The following is a 22650-nucleotide window of genomic DNA, read 5'->3' on the forward strand; positions in this document are numbered from 1 at the left end:
AAAAAGATTTCTAACGTGAGACAAAAATTCTTCATCATTGCCTAATGAAGTAATCAGCTTTCCACCCTACACAGAGCTGCGCCAACAGAGCTGTGCACAGGCAAGTGTTTGTAAATTCTGGATCTTACACTGTGGCCTGTGATTGTCGACTACCTACAGTGGGACTGGTCAACTTCAAGAGGATGCTAAAGGCCAGGAAGCAATGATCTGATGCATGTCTTCCCTGGGCTCTTATTCTGCAAACATAATTAAATTTTTCCTTCAGAAGAGAAAGAAAACTCAGTAAATTCTCTATGATTTCCCTCAGCAGGAAGGAGAATACCAATTTTCTCTTTCTCATTGTTCATTCTGTTACTTATACATGAAGAAAATCCTCCGGTTCCAAGCAAAGTTAAGAGGATTTGAAAAGATTTTATAAGACTTGAGTGCTCTCAGTATTGCATTCCCTCACAAATACTTTTCAAATGAAAAAACAAACCACTGTAAGGCTGGGAATAGACTACTAATAAAAGTTTAATTAGTAAGAGTTTTGACTACATTCTATCCCCTTGCATCCTTAAAGAGCTTCAAAATAAAGGAAAAAAGAACAGTGCAATGTGATGTAATTTTGGGCAGCTCTTTTCCATAAAAAAGTGTATGCTAAATTATCAACCAAAAAGTCTAAAATCAATCATGCATCTAGATTGATAGTGTATTTCCTTATCCTTTCTACTTTAAAAGGATATTTAAATCCATACTGCACCTCAGTTCACTAAAACTCTGAAGCTGTATTTGATACCTTGATCAATAAGTCTACTACTGTGCACCAAACATTTATTCAAATAATTCATAATCATAACTCCTAATCCTTAGATTTAAAAAATTGCACAGAATTGCATAGACCTGGATCAGTCTAGTCTCAACTGTCAATAAGAATTTCTTTTTGTGGAGTAATGCTGTAACCTTGGCAGTAAATCCTCGAACTGGACAATGTCCTTCTGAGATACGATAGGGTATTTTTGAAAATTAGATCCTAAATTTCCTTTTTTTTTTTTTTTTTTTTTTTTAACCATTAGGTTTCTATTGAACATATGATTTTCTGGCTTCTCTGTAATTAGCTGGGACTGATTCCTCCTAATCGTTTCTTGTTAATGTCATTACTAATGAAACAAGGATAGTTTGTGATCTCTCTTTCAGGAAGCCTTTTTTTTCCTAAGGAGATTTTGAAGACTGAGATTCGTAGGTTTGCCAGCACTGTTCGAGCTTTTGGGATTCTTTCTAATTGCTTGCTAGCTCTGGTGGTGTGACGTAGCACTTGGGGAGCGTTCTGACACCTCCTGTGGTCTTCCAGACCGCCTTTTGCCTCTCGATTGCGCAAAAAGTGAGCACTCTTAAAAGTATTTTGAACACACTTGGCTTATGAATATGGTTGGTATCAACACAGTACATTCGGGAAGAAAAATAACAAATTTAGAAGACTTAAAGGAAAACAATTTTCCTCTTTCTAGCCTTTAATCTTCATATGCACTAGGCGCTTTAAATTACCTAATTTAGGACTTCAGTCTACAAACTCTTCAGTTCAAGCATTTTTGGAAGCTCACTTTTCAGGCATTAGTAATGTTAGGAACTAGGTACCTTAGACATTAAAATTCCCCAATTCTGCAGTAAAGTGGAGGGAAGGGGGAGTCAGCAGAATCCCAGATTAAAGAACCTGATGAAGAAAGGAGTATTTGGTTTTCCCTAGTTGTACACTATCATAAACTATCTTATAGTTTTTAAAGGATGCATGTGTTTCGTATTTCTGCTACATGGGAAAGCTTTTTAAAACGTAAAACCTTACAGGCTGAAAGTCATATGTACCTGAGGCCATGACTTGCAATTTCACTTTAGTTGGCTTGGCAACGCTGTACGCTTTGCAAAATCCAACTTTTGGATTTAAATATGCCGTGATCAGGCCACAGAAGATTTTAAGATTTGATAGGAATCTTTGATCCTTACGAAGACCTTTTCCCCCGAGCTTGAGCGAGGTGAGAGGCGCGGGCCTCAGCACTCCGCAATGGACTCCCGCACTCCTCTAACTTCATTCATCTTATCCGAGCCACCTCCTCGTCTCCCAAAAGCTGCTGCCTCCAGGCTGATCGAGGAGGGAGCGGGAGAGCCCGAGGTATTGCGGGGCGCAGCGCTGCTGCGGCCATTTTATCGTCCCGGGGCCGGGGAAGCCGGCGGCCCCCGCGGCGGGAGAGCCGCAGGTCCGGGCAGGAAAGCGCCGTTCCCGGAGGAAGGGGCGGCCGCGCGGCGCGCTCCGTCCCCTCGCCCTCCCCGCGTTCTCGGCGGCGCGTGCGGCGGAGTCCGGCCAGGCCCGCCTGCCCCAACGAGCGCCAACAGCGGCCACCGCGCCGGGCCCGGCTGCAGCCGCTCGGGGGTGCCGGTGGCGGGCGCGCTGAGGGAGGAGCGGGCGCGCTGCCGCCGCTTCCTCCTGCGCGGGGGCCGGAAGGCAGCGCGGCCCGGCAGCGGCGGAGGGCCGGGCCTCGGCGGTAGTGCCGCCGTTGCGGGTCAGCCATCCAGCCTTCCGCAGTGGGGGCGGGCAGGCCGGGGGAAGGGCCGGGCCCCGCCGCCGCGCTGGGCGATGGAGTGAGGGAGCGCTGCGCGGCAGCGGGAAGATGGCCGGTGGCGGCGGCGGCGGCTGCAGAGACAGCTTGTTTCTGGAAGGTGCGTGCATGGCTGTGCCGGGGAAATGTGGCCCCTGAGCTGCGTTTCCCTTCTGGCGACCAGTAAAGGGGCACGGCACAAACTGGGGAATGGGGGAGGCGGGCGTGTGAGTTCATATGGGGGTGGGGGTAATGGGTCCCCTTTGGGTGCGACGACAATGAGAGGTGGTTTCGTGGTGGGGGAAGGGTGGGTGCCGTGGTTAGGTCTGGTGAAAAGAGACCTGCTTTTGAGGGAGGGCTTAAGTGAGGGCGATTTGGTTCTTTTTTTTTTTTTTTTTTTTTTTTTCCCCACCTTCTTTCTTTCTTTTACTGTTCTGAGGGGTTGGGAGTGCGGTGTTTCTTTCCTTTGTCGGGGCAGTGCCGAGAGCAGCCGGGGCTTGGTGCAGCGGCAGGACTCAGTCGTGGCCCGGCGCGCGGTGGGCTGGGGGCGCCGGGCAGTGTTAGCGCTGGGTGAGAGGGGAGGCCAGGGCTGCATTGCCCTGCCCTCAGTCCGCTCCCAGGCTCCGGCCTAGCCCATATTCTTTGGCCCCACCATAAAATGAGTCTTCGCCTGCTCCTAAAAGGCTCCTTTGAAGGTTTGGGACTGAGTTTAATTTTGGGAGGGGGATAATGCTTATAATTGTGATACGAAAGTGATGATGAATCTTATTACCAGCGTTTGAAAAAAACCTTTTGCGTTTATAAAGCCCTGACTTTTTTTTTTTTTTTTTTTTTAATACGGGTTTGGTGTTTTGAGGGTTTTTTTTTCACTCTAAAGCTCTTAATTATAATGGAAAAAGCCTCCTGAAATTGGAATATTTTTAAACTGTTGAGCCTTTACAGTTTCATTGATACATCAAAAAATGTACTACTGTAATCTTGCAAAATTGCTATAAGCATATGTCCTGATGGCATAGGCCAGCAGCCTGCTAAATTCTGCCAAATTACCATGATGATAACAAAGAAAAATTAATGAAATTATGTACTCATAAGCAGAGTTTTTCAAGTCAGGGATAAGTTTGGCATTGGAGATTTGCAGTACCTGTATTGCACAGAACATAAGATCTTGCAGATTTTCTTTTGCTGCAGGATGTTGGATATTGGCTTTTTATTACTAGATGTTCTGGAATAGATGTACTGTGCGAACAAAATACTGCTTGTTGTTTTGAATAATTAATCTGGAATTCTGATGTTCAGAAACTCTGGTTAATAACAGCTGTCATGTTACCTCCCTTATACCTTTAAAGGATTTGGTGATGAAATGCAGACACTCCCATTTTTTTCCTGAATTCTCCACAGCCTAAGTGAGTTTTGTGCGGACAGCTAAAAGCGTCAAGGTGATGACTAGTCACTGTCTTCTGTGTCCATCTTGAGTACTTACTGGCTGGACAGGTGGCTAAGAAAAGGCGGATTTTATATGCAATATCCACACTTTTTTTGCTTACAAATTCTCTTTCCAACAGCAGGAGCAACATAACACTGGATAGCATCTCCTTTTGAAGCTTCAGTGTTCCACGATGGGTGAACTGAGTTACCAGCTGGTTTTGTATTTCCCCGTTGTTTGGGGACACGTTCATTTTAGGACTGATGATGTGGTAGAAACCCTAAGAATATGCAGCCACGTGTGAAGAAAATCTAGTGTAGATGGTGGTTACAAAAATTTATGGGGGTGGCCCAAGTCCAAATGGGACAGTCATACTGGGGCAGATTTAGTAAGAGCTGGTAAAATCTGTACTGATTTGAAGCAAAGGGGAAAGGCTTTCATATGTTATTTGATAGGTACTTACTAGAGATGTTTATAGAAAAAAGTACAGGTATAGAATATCTATAAATACATACATACATAATTGAGGTTTTTTGTAATCTGGAAAGGTAGCATATTGTATCAACCTAATATGTTAGAACCACTGTTATCCAAAGACTAGACAAGCATGAGAATGCCAGATTTGTGAAACAAGTATAATGGGGAAAAAAAAGGGGATGAAAGTGTGTAGAGTAGGAAATATGGCAACTTCTATTGCTGGATGATGGTTATTAATCCATGAGCCTAGAGCTGTATTTATAATTTTTTGAGAGTGTATATTTTGTGGAGTCCTTTAAAGGCTGTTAAGCAACAACCAAAAATTGTTTACCTGATGTTTCCAGAAGTGTTTTCTTAAAGACTGGCAAAGGGGCGGGCCAGGACTCCCTGTCCATCCCTGCCTTAAATGTGCAGAATGGAAGAAGTCTGGGTGAAGTGGATGTTAGATCTATCACCAGTTAAACTCAGTCTAAGGGATACTGTGCTGGTTAAATATGTACCTTCATGTGTGTGTGTGTGTTTACATACATGTACACAGATATTTCTGGTGCTCTCCTGTTTATGTTGACTATCAGTCAGACTTAAGATAAATATAGAGTTAAGTGAAATAAATTGCTTTTCCGTATGATAGTTGTTCAGAATTTTGGTTTTGATTCCACATGTCCAGTGAGATACTGCTTTTCTTTCATTTAGTGTAACAGATGTTGCTGTGAAGAAATAATGTCTGTCATTCTACTGTAAAAGTGCTTCCTCTTAATATTTTTATTATTCTATTCTGCAGTGAAAACAAAATGATCTTTCTGGAAGGGTGTTCCTTGAATGATTGATTTGTTGCTGAATAATACCATTCTTGAACATAGTGGTTCATACTAGTGCATGTTTTTTGTCCAGTTCTGTATATCTAATGTGCATAATTTTTTGTTCTGTAGTGTATAGACTGTTTAATGGAAATGTGGAAAAGATCCCTAGGACTATAATGGACTCTTTAAAGCTACATTTGTTACCATTCTGAAGCAGTGCTAATAGTGATCACATACACGTGGATATACAGGGCCTACATGATTACTTCACTTGCAGTGGCAGGACTGTTAGAAGTATGAAAAGTACTCTATTTTTGTTATTTAATCTAGATGCAAGTGCAATTAGTAAAACTGTTCTGAACTTGCTTTTTTACACTGCTGTTTCAAAGTTATGGGCCAAATATGCAGAAATTCACACTAACAAAGTAATTCTCTTACATGGGAATTCTTTCCTGATGTGGAGGAGGAGAAGTTTAGTGATTAGAGATTTCTGTCTGGAGAAGTTCCTGTGTTTCTTAATTGACAGTCACACTTAAAATATAAAAAATTACAGGCAAATTCATTTGGATTTAAAGTAGGAGGCATGTTAAACATGTGGGAATGGACAGTGCTGTTGATCATTACCCTGGAGAAAAATTGTGGGAACTCTTGTTTTCTGCCTCCTTCACTATTACTGAATTGCAAGGAAATTGTATTCCTCTTTTCCAGCACAAAATTTAACGTTTGCCTATGTTTATGCAGTAGATAATAGGTAAACTTTAAAATATTTTCCAGAAGAAGGGAGAAATGTATTATTCTTTCCTATTTTCTTATTTCAGCCTCCTGTTGATTACAGTAGTGATACTGGGAACCAGTATTGAATTTTCGTTTTGAGGATCTCCTTTCTAAGGAATGTTGCCAGTCCCTAGCTTCAGAGTTGTTGAGGTATTTCAGTGCAGTCCTGACAGGAATTTGCTCAATTTTCGTTCCTATTTCTTGGCTACAGGTTTCCTAATAACAATAGAGAAAACTATCTGAACTACCTGTTAGCAGCAGCAGTATAAACTTCACAGTTGTCTGCCAGAGGACACCAGAAGACTGCTTTGTTCTTTCAGTTCACATGTAAAGAATTGTCTTCACTAAAGCAGGAGTTGTAGACTTAAAATATTTTCTTCAAGGTAGCTGAGATTCTGGGGTGGTACAGAAACGTACAGCTTTTGTGTATTAGTTTAGAGTTAACAGATTTACCTTTTGAAGTGGTGGTCAGACTCTCCTCTCTTTTTTTGTTTCTGTTTTTAATCATACTGAGAAATCTCTGACTGGAGTAATACGAATTAGGGGGGTAGAGTGGAGTTTATATGCAGGTAGAACACTTGAGTGTTCTCTACCTGCCAGACTTTTCTACCTGCAAGACTCTTATCTTTATTTTTCTCTTAACAGTGAAATTTAATTATTAATTGTTGTAGTTGTCTCTAATCAGTCTCTGGTGCTTTGTTTGTGATCTAATGGAGATTACGATTAGCTTGAAAGTGTGGGGAAGAGTTGTTTCAAGTATCATTGATCTTCTGTGTCTATCTGAACTCCTGCTTAATCCTGTTGAATTCTTTGGTTTGCATCTGTCCCATCAATGTCCAGGCAGGTTCTGTTTCTTCTGTTTTTCTTAGGAGTGTTTTTTTTATGAGAAAGTGCGAAGTTTGTGACATGGCTTGTTCATATGTCCCAGTCCTTTGATGCATTCAGAATTTTTTTTCCAGCACTGCACATGTATCTTCTTAGACTTGAAGAATGTCCAGCTGTCCTTTCCAGTGGCTTTGAGAATAGGAAACCTTGTTAGAGACTTCAATAACAGGTTATTTTCTATGAATGAAACTCATTTGTTGAGGACTATTCCTCAACAAAGTCAAACTGAAAACATTTCTTACTGTCTTATTTTTTATACATGCCTGACTAACTTGGGTGATGGGTGGCATGAAATATTAAGAAAGACAGGGTGCTTCTTAAAGCATGTAGAAAGATACTAAATATAAGCCTAGTTTATCTTTTACTGCTCTATAACATGTGTTGCAATATGCTTGGGAGCACATTCTAAGGTAAAAACCTGTTCTCCAGTCCTCTTTCACATCATCATCTTCTTAATTTTGAGACATAGGATTCTAGGAGCCCAGGCTTGTCCTGAGCTTTCTGAAGTGTAAAGGATCTGAGTGCAATTTTCTGGTTTTCATTGTGGAGGCATTTGTTATTTGGTAGTTTTTCCTGACCAACTACTACTGTATTAAGTTTTCACAAAGTGGGACATAAAAGCTCCTGGCTTAAGAGTAACTGTCTTGTTTGGGATGCCTCATCCACTATTTTTTGGCACTTGGATTTGGTAGTAAAGCACTACTCTTTCTTCAGAAAAAGTACAGAATTTCTAGTGGTTTTTAGTGGCAAAAAAAAAAATTAAATGAGAATGTTCCTAAAAGAGAACACTTACCCTCTTACACTCTTCTTTATGTAAGTATAAATAAAAAAAGTAAAAGTAATAACAAAAGTAGTAACATTCATATGTGGTTTGATAGCAAACATTAAACCAACAGTTAGCAGAAGTCATGCTTGCACAGATATGAGCCTGTTAAGATATTTCAGCCTTTTCCTTCTTGTTTTATGTACGAGGATAAAATAGATTATTTATTTTAATGGTTTCAACAGCAAGTTTGGCTTTTATTACTGTTGTTCCTGGAAGACTGTACATGGATTTTGGTGCAGTATCAGAATTCACCTAGTCTGTAGTTTTAACTTTGTCTCGTATTTGATGTAACTGAGGAGCATCAGGGTGTTTTGTGCTGTAGCAGATATCCTATAATGTGAGACTAACCATCAAATGTGAGAGTAACCACCAAACTTGTCACTTTTAAATATTGCTTTATAAGAATATGAAGGTTTTTTGAGTCACCTCATAATTTTGCGTCCTTCCATCCCAGTAATAGGATCACCTATTTCCAACCTGCCTGCCATAGGCAGGGACACCTTCCACTAGACCAGATTGTTGAAGGCCCCATCTAATCTGGCCTTGAACACTTCCAGTGTTGGTGCATCCGCAACCCCCTTGGGCAACCTGTTCCAGTGCCTCACCGCCCTTAATGTCCTTGGCTGGTGCTTTATTACAAGTCACAAACATGGGTAGCATAACTTTTATTTTTCCAGAACTTAAACCCTTTTATTTGCAGAGGTGTAAAGATCTCACAGGTACAAATATAGAAGTTCTGTGAAACTTGCTCACTCCATTAAGCAGAGAAGTCAAAATTAGTGTCCATGAAGCGAAGGTTTCAGTGTTGCCTGAGCATGATTCAGTTTGCTGCTCACTGGTGTTCTTTCAGTGGCTGAGGAATCAAGGGGTCAGGGCAGTGAGAGGACTTCAGGCACAGGACAGCATATGCCTTCATCTGTGTGTTGCCAAGGAAGGAGTGGAAGAGTGTGCAGGATAGGTGCTGCAGGAGGCTGAGAAAACACATAGAAATGGAGCTGTTGTGGTGGAGGATAGTGTAGAGATAACAGGAGCAAATTATGGTTTTGGGGAAAAAGGACAAATGTAATTCTTCTTTTAACTTGGTTATTCTAAAAGGCACTTGCATTGGAGGTGAGGGGAGCACATTTGTTAAGTTCCTTTCTTTTGGCCCATGTTTTGGCACTTGGTTTCAGTTTGGAGGTTTTTTTAAGGTAGGGATATTTTTTCATAGGTTAAAATCTGTCTAATGCTCTGTACTTACTTTCTATGAAGAAAATTTAAGCATTAGTAAAATATTACTGTTTTTATACATGGTATAGAATTTAATTTGTTGGCAGCTTCATCTTACACATATAATTTTTAAAAGCATTTGTTCTTAACTTACTGTTTCTGTGTTCAGCAGCCTAGCATACCTAATATTTTCAGGTTAAACTGACCTTAAGCTGTAGTAAAGTCTGTAATTGGTGTCTGAATGTCATGTTAGTGGGTGCGACTCCATTCTGGAAGCAGATCTGCATGTACTCTCCACCACCCTGGAGACTTACCACTTTCTTGCCAGAGAGATTGAACTTGCTCTGTTCTATCTTGCCAGGTTGGCCCTTTGCCAAACCTCTGTTGAATTTGCTCACTGAAGGGTAACTGGTAGATGCAGGACAATGGCTTGGATTGGGGAGAACATACAGCCTCTACATTTGAGAAGAATAGAACATTCCCTCTTTCATCTCTGCCTGGTGATCTGTTAAGTCAGGCTAAGGTGTAATACATAACTTAAACTTCGTAATGGGTATTTCAGTGTAAGAGCAGCTTTATTCTGCGCAAGGAAACACAATTATTTTAAATAGCAGGTTACCTTCTGCGAAGAACGAGATTATAGTGAAGGCTGGAGACTGAAGGGAATAAATTAACGGGCTGTGGTTATTCTTCCCAAAAACTTTAAAAAGTTTTTGTTAACAGACAAGGGCTGTAAGCACTGCATGAGGGAAGGAAACACTTCTGCGTGTGTGTCCCAGTAATTCCTATAAAAGAAGAATTTGAAAGACTTTGTGGTATTTTTCTCTGATTTATTCTTGAGACATTATAGATAAAGAGTAGTGATGATTCAGAAACTCTGTGTTAAGCCCCCCCTGGCTTTTTGTTTGTTTGTTTTCAGACCATATGAGCTGGAACAAAGTCTCCCTGCTCATATCTCCCTGAGATTCTGTTTGTTTGTTTATTTTTATTGTAAGACTTCCCACAACAATGTTTTAGGAACGAAAAATACCAGTAATATTCTGCTGGTGTGGTAAAACATATTACTATGTGACATGATTAATAATATGTAATCTTAGAAATTTATGTCTGTAAGAAACAGCTGCAAAATATTTGTTATTTTTATGAGTGTGTTTTTATTCAATGCCATACAGTTGTTTCATTTGTATAAAATTCATTCTGCTGATGTATTTTTATTAATGTCAGGGGATATAATGTTGTATTCCTTTGACATGTCCAATTTTTATGGCTCATTTAGCAAAATATGAATATCCTGCTGATGACAGAATTTAATACGACAGTCTAACAGAAAGATTATTCAAGACCCCATTAGATGAGAATTTGAACTATGCAGTAGACGTTAGGTTTCATATTTACAATTGCCTTTGTAATTTCTGAGGCTCACTTCTAGAAACATTTACTGGAGTTTGTTGTAATTTTATTTCTACCAAGGCTTACTGCTTAAGGGACAATTTAAGGATCCTTTACAACTGGGAGTAAACTTTCAAAAGTGGACTTCAGGACTACTCTGGCCCAGGTTATTGCAATTGCATATACCTCTCACTGGGACAGTAAAGCTTCAATGGAGATTTAATAGTTCTGCCATAAGGCAAATATGTTATAGCTGAATCTTTACTTGATAAATACTACAAGAAACTATCTGTCATTGATAAAGTAAAATGTTCTTTATCATGTAGCAAAGCCTATGTTACATGTAAAAGGCGTCACTCATTAGGTGGAAGAAAGAACTTAGAGATCAAGGTAAGCAGGAGTTTCATGTTTGGATGGATGCAGCTGAACCTCATCTCTGGTTGCAGGATGGTCGCTTAACAAGTGTGATATTTTGATTTAGCTGTCTTTTGAGTGCTGTTTCTTGAAAAGTTGTTTTATAACTAGGTTCAATTAGCAAGCTGGCATGTCTTACTAAAAATTAGTCGATTGACAGTACTTCACTTTCGTTGTTTTTATGAGTAATTACTGAGAAAATGTTTGTTTTTCATGGGATGTTAAAGTGATTTTTTAGCTTTTTAAAAAATAAAGCCTGCTTAATGGATGTTAGTATACTGTGACATAGTTAGCAGTTGTCAGCGTTCCTTAAACTCGTTGTTAGGTCTGGGGAAGTTTGGTACTTCCATTGCAAAGACTTCAGTGCTCTTAGTGCAGTCTGTAGTTGCATTATTTCATACCTTGCTGCATTGATGACTGCTAATTGCAAAGGGAGTTAAGCTATATAGTGTATCTAGTCTGAGCAGAAGGCTGTTGCCTATATTTGTGTTGGATTTCTCTGATTTTTTTTTTTTTTAACAGACATAATGTGCATAGATTTTAACTGTGTGTGCATTTGCAGAGTCATAGCAAGACCCTGTGTGTGGGGCCATGCTGTATGGCCAAACAAGGAATTGTGCCAGCAGTTGACAACACACCCAGGCCCACTGCTGGGTGCTGCTCAGAGGGACAGAGCTGCTGCCCCTCCCAGAGACAGCGCTCACAGCTGTGCTGGAATAAATACTGGCACTTCACTGGCTTCATGGCAAGTTGGCTGAAGGAGCTGAACTGACAGAAAACTAGTCCTCGGGGTGGGGAGAAGTGTTGGTGAAGCTAGTCTGTTACTTTTCAGCCATATCAGAAATCCAATTCAGCTGACTGCTGCCTTGTATGGGTAGGAAAGCGTGCCAGTGTCTCTAAGAATAGGAGAAAACCCCAGGTATTTAGCCTTTACAGAAAGGCAAATGGAAATATTTTTCTCACCACTTAGTTTAACTAGCTCTTTCATCATACTTTCCCTACTCAATTTTTTTCTGAAATGTACTTTTTTCATGTGACCAAATTTTTGAGGTTTTTTAATTGAGGTTGTTGATCATTTTCTTTGTATACTTTTTTTGCTGTCCATTTCATGTGAATTTTGAACAATTGACAACATCAAAGAGGTGTCTTGCTTTTTTTTCTGCTTTAATTACATTTAGAGTTTCTTCTTACAGAAGAAACATTTCTTGTGGAAGTGTTCAAGGCCAGGCTGGATGGGGCTCTGAGCAACCTGGTCCAGTGGAAGGTCTCCCCCCTGCTCATGGTGGCAGGGCTGGAACTAGATGATCTTTAAGGTCCCTTCCAACCAAAACCATTCTGAGTATGATTCTTCTGTCCTGCAGATGCAAGTTAAGTTCTTGCAGAGATTGTGGAACCTTTCTGGAGTTTTAATTTCTGTATGTTTTTACAAAGGGGATAGTATCTATCTGACATCATCTATGAAACTTTACAGGATAAATCCAGAAGTATTAAGTAGTATAAGTTCTTTTTTCCTTCTTCCTTTTGGTATGTAGATACAGTGCTTTATTTTAGCCTGGTGTTCCAATTACTGCAGCAAGCGTGGAAACCTTCTCGAAGTGTCAGTTGCCTAATTTCCAGGTAGTTTGGCTGGGTTATTAATCTTACTCTGTATGTAACTGCCTTTCAGCACTTTCTTAAAATAGATTGCTGTTGTTTAGTGCTTCTGTATTCTCAGTTGCACAAGCTTAGGTTTTATATGAAGATGGATCCCATGGTGCATAACGAAGTGTGCAAATCACATGCATAATACACTATAAAGTTTCCTGCTGTGTTTTGCTCATCTTCTAAAACTGTTCCAGTGTTCAGAATTTGAGATCATGTGTGATTAACATCGCATACTGATTTACCACAGAAATTGTATTCTGGAATTCTTGTTCAACTCTCATCTTCCTTGAAATGGCTTGTGAGCTTTATATTTTTTTTTGGATTTTGAGAGTAAATTGGCAATTCAGAAATTGCTCTTAGCCTAACCTCACCTTTTATTCCCTATTTTAATCTACAAAATAGGAAGATATTATATGTTATAAAATCTCTCTTAGACTTACCTTTCCTATAAAAACAACAAAACTTTCTTCCTAATTTCTGAATTTTTGATATATCTCCAGTCTAGCAATAGAGGTCTTAGGTAAGTAAAGAATTCATGATGCTGGAGATGAAAAAATTACTTTTTTGTTTATTTGTTTCTCCTTTTTTCCCTGTTTATTGTTGGTTCCTGTTTTTGATGTTACTCAAATTATTTTACTTGTGTGGAGAGTTTGGGTTTCTGACTTACTTAGAGAGGGAAAAGAAGAGAAGTGACTGAGCTACTTCTTTTTGGAAGTTTTTGTGATGTGCAGTTTTTGTGATGTGCAGTTGCCTTAGTAGATGCTTCACACCTATGAATACTCACTGGTTTTACTTGACAGCTGGTTGGAATCATATGGGTTGGAACATCCTGTTCAAGCCAGGCCCAGTTAGAGCAGGTTGCTCAGGGATTTGTCCAGTCTCTATTGCCTCTCAGGTCAATCTGGTCCGCTCTTGAGCACACACATGGTATAGAATAAGTTGTGTTTTTAGCAGACTAGCCTGTAGTTCACCAGATCATCCTTGTTGCCCTTCTTGAAGTGCAATGATGTTTTTCCAGTCTTTGGGTACAACTAGCTTAAGTGTTCCTTAATCACATCTTCTTTGACAATGGGTGATACTGCATTCCTGCAGATTCTGCTGATAGAGTTGAGGAACTGTGAGGTCAGAAGACAGAACTTAGCAGTGAAATCTGGGGTGACAAAAAAAAGATCAAGTTCTTAATTTTTTTTTCCATGTCTTTTGTCCCTAGGTTTCTGTCTCACTGAGCAGAAAATGCCCACAATTTTTTGTAGCATTCCTTTTGCTGCTGATGTAAACAAAGAAGGCCTCTTGAAGTACTTCTGCATTGTTTTCTAATGCTGTCATAAGGGCGGCCTCCTTGGATGGGGTGGATGCCTCTGCAGCTCTGTTGAGAGAATCAGTAGAAAAGGTGAAGAAGGATTAGTTGTCCATTGTGTGGTTATCACTGCTGTCTTACCAGAAGAAGTTTCAAAGGCATCACAAAGAAAAAGTTCAACATATTTCAAAGCTCTATCCTCTTATCCTCCTCTATTATTCCTTGTTAATACTTAAAAAATGTTAAATTGTTCAGAAAATCATCAAACTTACACAGTTCTGTGTTCTTCAGTCCTGTAATCAGTGCAATATCCTGCAACGTAAGCAGCCCAATGTTCCTGCAAGCCCTGAAAAAAACCCTAGTCATTTACCGGAATATGCAGATGATTTCCATCTTTGAAGTGCAGAACTTTCGTAAACGCTTTTGCTTTTCAGGAGCATATAAACACTTTCGTCCAGGAGTGAATGCTCTCTATCATTGGTTTTCTGTTGACATCAAGTTCATGAAAGGGTGTGGGAGTTTTTGTTAGGCAGCTGACAAACTGAATTCCCTTCATGTGCAAAGGAATGTCCGTGCTTAGTATCCATTACATTGGTATCATAGAACTTCGCTACTGAACTCTCTGCTTCACATAGTATCTCAGCTACTATCAGGTTATGATTACTGCTTGTTATTGGAGGTGCTTTGACAGGTTTTTTCGCCTCTGCAGCTAATTTAGGGAGTGGAAAGTTAAAGCATCTTTTAAGCACTAGATCTTTAGATCTATACCTATAAATGTAGATTAGGCTTCAATTCCATGGAAATTTCTTTGGTATCTATAGTACTTAAAATAGTTTCAGTTCCTGGATGGACCTTACCTCTGCTGTGCTGTCACAGCTGCACGGGTTAGTGTGGTTGAACAGGAGGAGCAAACTGATGTGGTTGAAAAATAACGTTTCCCCTCCCTTGCTGCTCAAGGGGTTCTTACCTGAATTAGTTTCCTCCCCCAGCTTTTTTGTCAGTGCTGACCAATGCAGGGTGCAGGACAGGAGCGAGAATCTGCAGCTCTTAGGAAGAGTGAGAGGCCTGTAAAACTGTTCATGTAGTGCTGCTCCAGATTGTGAAAATGCAGTCTCACTGTGGTTAAACAGTTGATATAGTAGAGCTGATGGTATCAAAGTTAGAAGATAAAAAGCTGTTTTGCATAGAAGCCTGTCTGGAAGAATAATGAAGCAGTGGGGAAAGTAAACGAAAAAATATTTCTGTGTCAGAGTTTTATGAGTACTTGTATCCTCTTAACAATATATCTGATGACTCTAAATGAGCAACAGATTAGAAAGCTTAGAAGCATTCTTTTTCATTTATTTAAATATGAGTCTGGATGAAGGCAATGATTCTGAGTACATTTAAATTAATTTACATTTTCAGCGTGAACACTGCAGTATCTGATAAGTTGGTTGCAGTTGCAATGTTGTAATCATTTGTAAGATGAGGCTTGCTCTTTACCAGCAACTGGGGAAAAAGAATGTAAACTTCAGGTCTTCCTGAAAACGCATCTGGGTCCTGAACCAAACCTTTACTTGATTTAGATTTCATGTTTAGGATGGTTCTTGTACACACAGAAATAGATGACATCTCAGCAGATGAAAGGTTTATAGAAGTTTCTATGTGTGCAATAGAGATATTAAGGTCTCTGCTGTTGTATTCCAGGGGATGGTAGGGAGTTATTCTGGCAAACCAGTGATACATATGAAAAAGTAACTTTTCTAGAAAAGTTGATCTTTGTGTGGACAGTAAATGCATCTGGCTTCTTTGGTGAGTTGACTTTATAGAATCATACAACGGTTAGGCGTGAAAGTGATCTTAAAGAGCATCTAGTTCCAACCCCCTTTCTGTAGACAGGGATACTGTTCACTAGATCAGGTTGCTCAGGGCCTCATCCAGCCCGGCCTTGAACACTTCAGGGATGGGGCATCCACAGCCTCTCTGGGCAGCCTGTTTCAGTGCCTCACCACCCTCGCAGCAAAGTATTTCTTTGTAGTATATCTAATCCAAACCTGCCCTCTTTCAGTTTAAAATCATTGCCCCTTGTCTCGTCATTGTCTGTCCATATAAAAAAATCCCTCTCCCTTTTTGTAAGACACTTAAGGTACTGCAAGACTGCAGTAGAATCTTTCCAAAGCCACCTCTTCATGCTGAACAATCACAGCTCTCTCAGCCTGTCTTCATAGGAGAGGTGCTCTCAGCCTCTGATTGTCTTTGTGGTCCTCCTCTGGACCCACTCCAATAGATCCTTGCCTTGTGTTGAGGACCTCAGAGCAGGATGCAGCACTCCAGCTGGGGTCTCAGTAGGGCAGAGTAGAGGAGTGGAGTCAACTCCCTCGACTTGCTGGCCACTCAGCTTTTTATGTAGCTCAGGATACAGTTGGCCTTTTGGGCTACCAGTGAACGCTGTTGGCTCATACCCAGCTTTTCATCCATGAGAACACCCAAGTATTCTCCAGAGGGCTTCTCTCAGTGACTTCTCCCAGTCTGTACTCATATCTGGGATCGCCCCAGGTCAGGTTCCAAATTTAAATCTTTGTACAAAATAGTCAGCAGCTTAGCCTGTGTAACGATTACTTGTTATCCCCTTAAAAAACTAAAAAATCCTGTATAGACCCAGATACGAAATGGCCGTTCAGATGAAGTAACTCAGGTAAACACTCTATCGAACATGATGGTATACTTCTAGATTTACATTTTTGTTATGACAAAGAGTGCTGGAGAGTGTGAAAATTGATCCAGAGTTGAGTGAGCAGAACTGGGATACTAAGACATTTTCCATGGGTGACTGCACTGATCAGTAGCAGTGGACAAACTGTCCAATACAGAAATGCTTAATTAAAAAAAGGACTACAGAAAATACTAAGAAACTTTTTGAAATGGAAAGGAAAGATGCAGCTCTAATGTAAAATACTTGTAGCCAGCTTGGGAGTTATTTAAAGATACCATACAGGAGGCATGCTGCTTGTTTAAGTAGATTTCAAATGGACCCCCAAATGCTGGCCTGGCTAAACAGCAGGGTGAGGTATAATATCTGAAATAAAACATCATAGTTCTTGAATCTGATGTTTTATCTGAATAATAAACCAGAGAATAATAACAAAAGCTGGTGGATTTAACCTGTAATTATAATGAGGTGGGGAAAAATTGTTTAGTAACTCCCAACAGACATGAAGACAGTTGATAACTTTTTCTTCAAACTCAGCAGGAAAGTTTGATGAGTAACTGGAGGATCAGGAGACAACCCAGTTGTAAAAGCTGGCTCTGGAGTGTATATAAGGTCATAGCTGAATAATGGAATTGCTTGTACTCACTTTGGCAACACTTAGCTCTTCATGCCAGAATATATTTTAATAAGGAATGTGAGAGAGTGTACAACTCAAAATGAAGCATCAGTGGAAGAAACTGCAGTACATTGAGCAAAGTCTGAACAAGGCAGGATTGATCCAATAGCATTCATCCAAGGGTTGTAAGAGGAACTGGGGGATAAAGGAGCTAATGACTATAGTGTGTTGCTTGTGGCTAGCATCATCTTTCTGCTACAGGTAAGGAGGGTAGCTAGCATGATACCAGCATTTTAAAAAGGCAGCAGAGGTATTTGAGGAACTTCACATCAGTGAGCTTTGTGACCATGCAACCTGAATTTGTGGAAATTATAATGGAGACCAGAATTGGTTTCATTGTTCCCTCTGTAAAGTCATTTGGCTTTGGGAGAGGCTAAATTACCTCTGAATAAAATGGAAAATTTTATAAGAAACAATTGGCAAGAGATAGAAAGAGGGGGCAAAAAGAGTTTGTTTTGTTAATAGAGGTAACCAATTGAATTGCACAAGGATGTGTTAACATTGGTGCACAGTTATAAGAAAAAATGTATGACAGCCAGGTGACAAAGTTTGTAGATGTTAAACTTTACTTGGGTTAGTATAATGACTAGCTATTTAAAGAAAATTGTAAATGCTCAGGTTTTGAGTTATGTGGGTTGAAATCATACATTAAATTCTGTGTAGGTAAAGGTCAAGTAATCTAAGCGAATGAGAAGTAAAAAAAGAGCATTTTTGTAGGTAACGATTGACTCTGAAGTGGTTCTTAACCAATCATGAGTGAAAGATGGAATTATCTAGTACATAAAGATCAATGCAGTTCTCCTTAGCAGTGAAAACAGCAAATCCAGTGTAAAGATTTCCTAGGAAAGGATCAAAAAACAGAAACAACATTCTGCTTCTATAGAAATTCATGGGATGTACACATCTTGAATATTCCTCATAGTGTGTGTATCCTCATCTCGAAAGGGGTACAGTAGACTAGAAGAGGTTCAAAGAGAAGCATCAAGAGGGATTTAAAGGCATGAAACAGCTTTCATGTGAGGAAAAATTAAGCTGACTCAGTTTTTTTCTTTTTCTGCCTGGGAAGGGAAGACCATGAAAGAACACAACAGGAATCTATGCAGTCATGAGGGAATAGGGAGGGTTGCTTACTACTGTCATCCAGAGTACATGGACTGAAGAAGTAGGGTAGTAAGAGCAAAAGGTGCCCGATTGAATCGGAATTAACAAAAGGAGATACTCGTGTAATTAAGCTGAGGTACTTTCTCCTGCAAGATGCTGTTGATTCTATAGAGCAGGCTTGATTAAAAAGCAAGCAGGGAGAAGAAAAAGGTAGGAAAAGCTGTTAAACACAAAAATACGTGTTTAACATAATCACCGATGGCTCAGGAAGCCTGCAGTAGATGAAAGTAGTTGGAAGCAGAGATTGAATATGCAATAAATATTTCCATGTGCATTGTTTATACTTCCTCCTAGACATATGGTTTTGGTTGTGATTTTCTTACTCTTTTCTATCAGAGTATGTGAGTTTCGTTCATTATTTCTAAATGCATTTCCAACAATGTAAAGAAAAATTCAGTAAGAAGAAACTCATTTAAATTATACCGAAATCAAAGCAGCTGTGTACTTTGTCATACAGAATTTGTATGAGACAGCTCTTAGTTGCAGTAATTAGGGCCCGGGGGGAACAATACCTTGCTTTATTGAGTGCTGTCTCCAGGCTCTGGAACACCTTCACTTAAGAATACCCCATGCCGTTACATTATATTATATGAAAATCTCCATAGTGGTGGATACTGTAGTAGAGAGATCTGAGATTTTATGTAGTATGACAGAAAGTTCAGGTTTTTACTTACTTGATGCTATCACTGAAACTTCAATTTGCATCATATGTCAATTCAGGTCAGCATCAGATGTCGAATTGAAAATCCAGCATATTATATTGAAATTGTTCTTGGGACAGTTCAGAACTGTTGCTTTTACATGGAAAAATTCAATATATGTTTGGTTATTAGTCATGTAAGTAATACATTTTAGGACCCTTTCTGCATGTGGCATATAGTTCGTATCAGAGAAACTACCCTTAAATTTATGGGTATCATTAAAACAGTTGAAAACAGTTATTACACTACCTCAGGTCATAATTTTTGATAGCTTGCTAACTTACTGCATTAATAAGATGTTGGCAGATACTTTTATTTATTTAGGGAAATAATAATCACTACTGCATTGATGAACTTACTGATCAAACGGTAGTTAAACACTGGCATCAGTAAAATAAATACTGTGGAAAATACATGCATCTGGTTTACTCCTCTAGTTTGTGTTGACTAATAACTCAGCTTGAAATCAAGACTTATCTTAACTTGTTCTCATTTCAGCTTTGGATAGATCACAGTCCAAGAGAGATGGAGGTTTTAAAAGTAATTGGAGCTTTGATCATGCAGAAGAAAGTGAAGGAGATGCAGAGAAAGAGTAAGGATGCTTTTATCTAGGCTATTGAAAGTATAAATGTCTATTTATAATTAAATACTTCTTTTTTGTAATTTATGAATAAGAAACAGTATATAATATCTTAAACTTCCAGTGATTGAGAAAAATTATTTCAAATAAGTTATTATTTTAAATAGTGTTGCCATATAGGAATTCATTACAATGTAAGTTTTATTGTGAACATGGGGCTTACAACACAGGGCACAGAACATTTCACAAGAGCTACAGTTGTCCTTGGAGCTTCTGTGTAAGTCTAAGGAGCACAGACAAGAAGTATGTGAACATGCAGAATAGGTTGATAGGTAGGGTGTCCAAGCAGCTTCAGCTTTTCCTTTAATGATAATGCTACTCAGTACTTGACAGGTATGGTTAAAGTACTTCAGTAGCTTTAGGCCTCCATCAAGTTAAACCGATCTTAAAGATCGTAGGTTTTTCTTTCTTTGTGTTTATTTCACTGAATAGAGTTAAGGTTCTTTTTTTCCCTTAAAATGTATTCCTTTACTTGGTATGTTTGGAGTTTGGCTAAAACTTAAATCCCATGTGTATAGTTTGACTGTGTACTTTGTCCTTGTGACATTTTATTGTTACTAATATGTTTTCCCAATATTAACGTACTCACTTCCAAAATGACTAATGAATTGTTAAAAGAACAACAAGTGTCACGCACAAAGAATTCATGTCGGTTTATTTGTTGTTCTTAGATATTTGGAGAGTGGGACCTGCAAATTTAAAAACTATGCTGTGGTTCTCTATTAAGAAGACACTGAATCCTGTGATTAAGTACAAAAATAATTCATATATGAATTTGTATCATCTAATATTCTGCCAAATAGTATGCATTGGAAGGGAGTTAGGAAGTAGACACATAACCACATAGGCTGCAGCAGCAGGCTATGCTGTAATCTTAATAAAACATTAAGAAATGTGACGTTTCAGTAATTAAAAAATGAGTTCAGGAGTTCATTAAAGTATGAGGTAAGCACTAAGAGCTCTTGTCAAAACAGAACTGTATCACAAGTTAGAAGCACTTTTTAAAGGGTTCACAAACTGAGAGTATTTTAGTTTTATAAAATTAAGCTCATGTTGTTCCCTAGCAACTTTACATCCATTTGTAGTGCGCACAAATATGTTTTCAGTATGAGGGCAGTACATGCCATACAGTTATTATTTCTGTTTTACTCACCTTCAGAAATAAGTCACATTTGAAAGCATAGCAGCTATTTTTTCTTCTAGTAATTTACTGCTGTTTTCCATCTGTCTCCAGCTGATGTTGACTTAAGAATACAGAATGAAAAATGTGTAATGATGCTAAAAAAAAAAAGTTAGAAAAATTATTATGAAACATATGCTTTATGTAATTGTATCTGATTTTAAGATTGTATGTCTGGATGGTTTTTCATTCCTTTCAAATATTCTCTACAATAAGCAGTTTTCCCATAGCCAGAATTGAATTTTTATTGCCTACTTAGATAATTTTTCATTTGCTTTTCTGTCTGTGAATTATGCAGAATCTCATCTGGAAGTGTAGATAAAAGAGTAGTTCAAAATTGATTTAAACCGGAGATCTTGTCTTCTTTACTTACCCATTCTCTGATACCATTTGAGGCAATTTCTTTTTCCCTCCAAACAGCTACATGTTTTAAGCTGCCCACATATTTACTTCTGGTAACACCTGGGTTTGTTTGTCTTAAAGACATAGCATGCTTTGAGCATTTTGAAATAATTTGTGTTTTTTGCTTTTCTGATGCATTTTTATTGCATGTAACAAAACGTTGACAGAAGGGAATCTTTAGAAAACAAGTAACAGTAAATTTTCCTCTCTTTTTTTGTTTCCTTTACTCTTAGTAGAACATTTCAAAGATTAGCGGCTTTAATTCTTATAATTGTTCCAGCATAAAGCTTAGTGTCCCTCCCAGTATTTTGAGTATGTTTTGCAGTAAGTAAGTATTCGCTGTAGTGTGTTGATGCTGACCACAACGTTTGACTCTTACATGATTTCTTTGTGGAGAGAGCTGTGAGTCTGAAGCAAGCGGCTGGATGCATCTCATGCTTGTTGTGGAGGTACTGGTGTTAAAATGCCTGACTTTATCACAGCTTTTTGCCCTCCTCATGGCAGACACACAGTAAGTTTGTTTTGAGCTAGCCTAGGCATAACACCCCAACGCTTAAAGGATTGGCTGTATTCTTGTGTTACCCCATGAGACCTGTACTAATGATGTTGGTCAGCACTGAATGTCTGCTTGGATTATCTTTTCTTCAATGAGATGAGCACAAAGTACATGGTTAATGTGCTCCTACCACAGCAATCTTTAGAGTAGGTAGATTATTTTAAAAGAAGGGTGTCATTTAACTTACTTGGGAAGTATATGAGGTGAGTCAAAATGGTTAAGGTAAGTAATGAACACAAAAAGACAAAAAAATATTTGTAAACTGAAGACGGTTTTGGAAAAGTTAATGATCACCCAACACTATATGATGCTAGAGTTGATACTCAGCATGGAACTAGAGTTATGGAAATTAAGAATGGTAATTAACAAGTATCTTATCCCAAAGTAAACACCTACAGATAATATTCAGTCCACTTGAAAGAGTAAAAGTAACATTTCTGATGTTCTAGAAGATTTGATGTACTCAGGATGGTAGCAAGTGGCGTGAGACTTTCCTTGCTTTGTAATTGGAGATCCCATAGGAGATCTACCTTTATGTAGAACAATAGAAAAAAATACAGTGGTCAGTTGAGCACACTGAAACCTGTGTAATCCACCACAGAACAAATGGTGGAAATTAAGCTGATCTTGTGTAGCAGAAAATATGAAAGGATGGCAGACTTAAGCAAACATGGCCGAAGTCATATATTCAAGTGATTCATGAAATTAACATGTTATAAGATGCTTTCTGGTGTTACAGATTATTCTCTTGAAGTGTCTTGGATAATTTATATTTACTTCCTTTGTAATATCTGTGTAAATGTTTTTGAAATATTTCAGTATGCTCCACTGTGGTTTTGTAAATGGATGGGCCCAGTTTTCTCTTGGCTGTCATACTGTTTTCTTAATAGTCTCAGATTTCTGCCTTCCACTGAGATTTGTTCAATAGTAGCCTTAT

General features: G+C 38.9%; 1 protein-coding gene across 6 annotated transcripts in view; it reads left to right on the plus strand.

The window, feature by feature from the left end:
- Positions 1 to 2456: 2456 nt before the first annotated feature.
- The window catches only part of SENP6 (SUMO specific peptidase 6), a 70676-nt gene continuing 50482 nt past the window's right edge, over positions 2457 to 22650 (plus strand). For 3 of the 6 annotated variants that reach the window (XM_042016157.1, XM_042016158.1, XM_042016159.1), the window contains exons 1-2: positions 2459 to 2688; positions 19434 to 19527. In XM_042016157.1, the coding sequence (XP_041872091.1) occupies positions 2640 to 2688; positions 19434 to 19527 (143 nt within the window). In that variant the 5' untranslated portion in view covers positions 2459 to 2639. Of the gene's footprint in view, positions 2689 to 3210; positions 3263 to 19433; positions 19528 to 22650 lie in introns of those variants that run through there. The other 3 variants (XM_042016154.1, XM_042016156.1, XM_042016155.1) reach the window with 2 other exon arrangements.

This window comes from Corvus kubaryi, unplaced genomic scaffold (genome assembly GCF_017639235.1).
Source record: "Corvus kubaryi isolate FWS band 111438036 unplaced genomic scaffold, C.kubaryi_AGA036_p1.0 split3-73, whole genome shotgun sequence".
Lineage (NCBI taxonomy): Eukaryota > Metazoa > Chordata > Aves > Passeriformes > Corvidae > Corvus > Corvus kubaryi.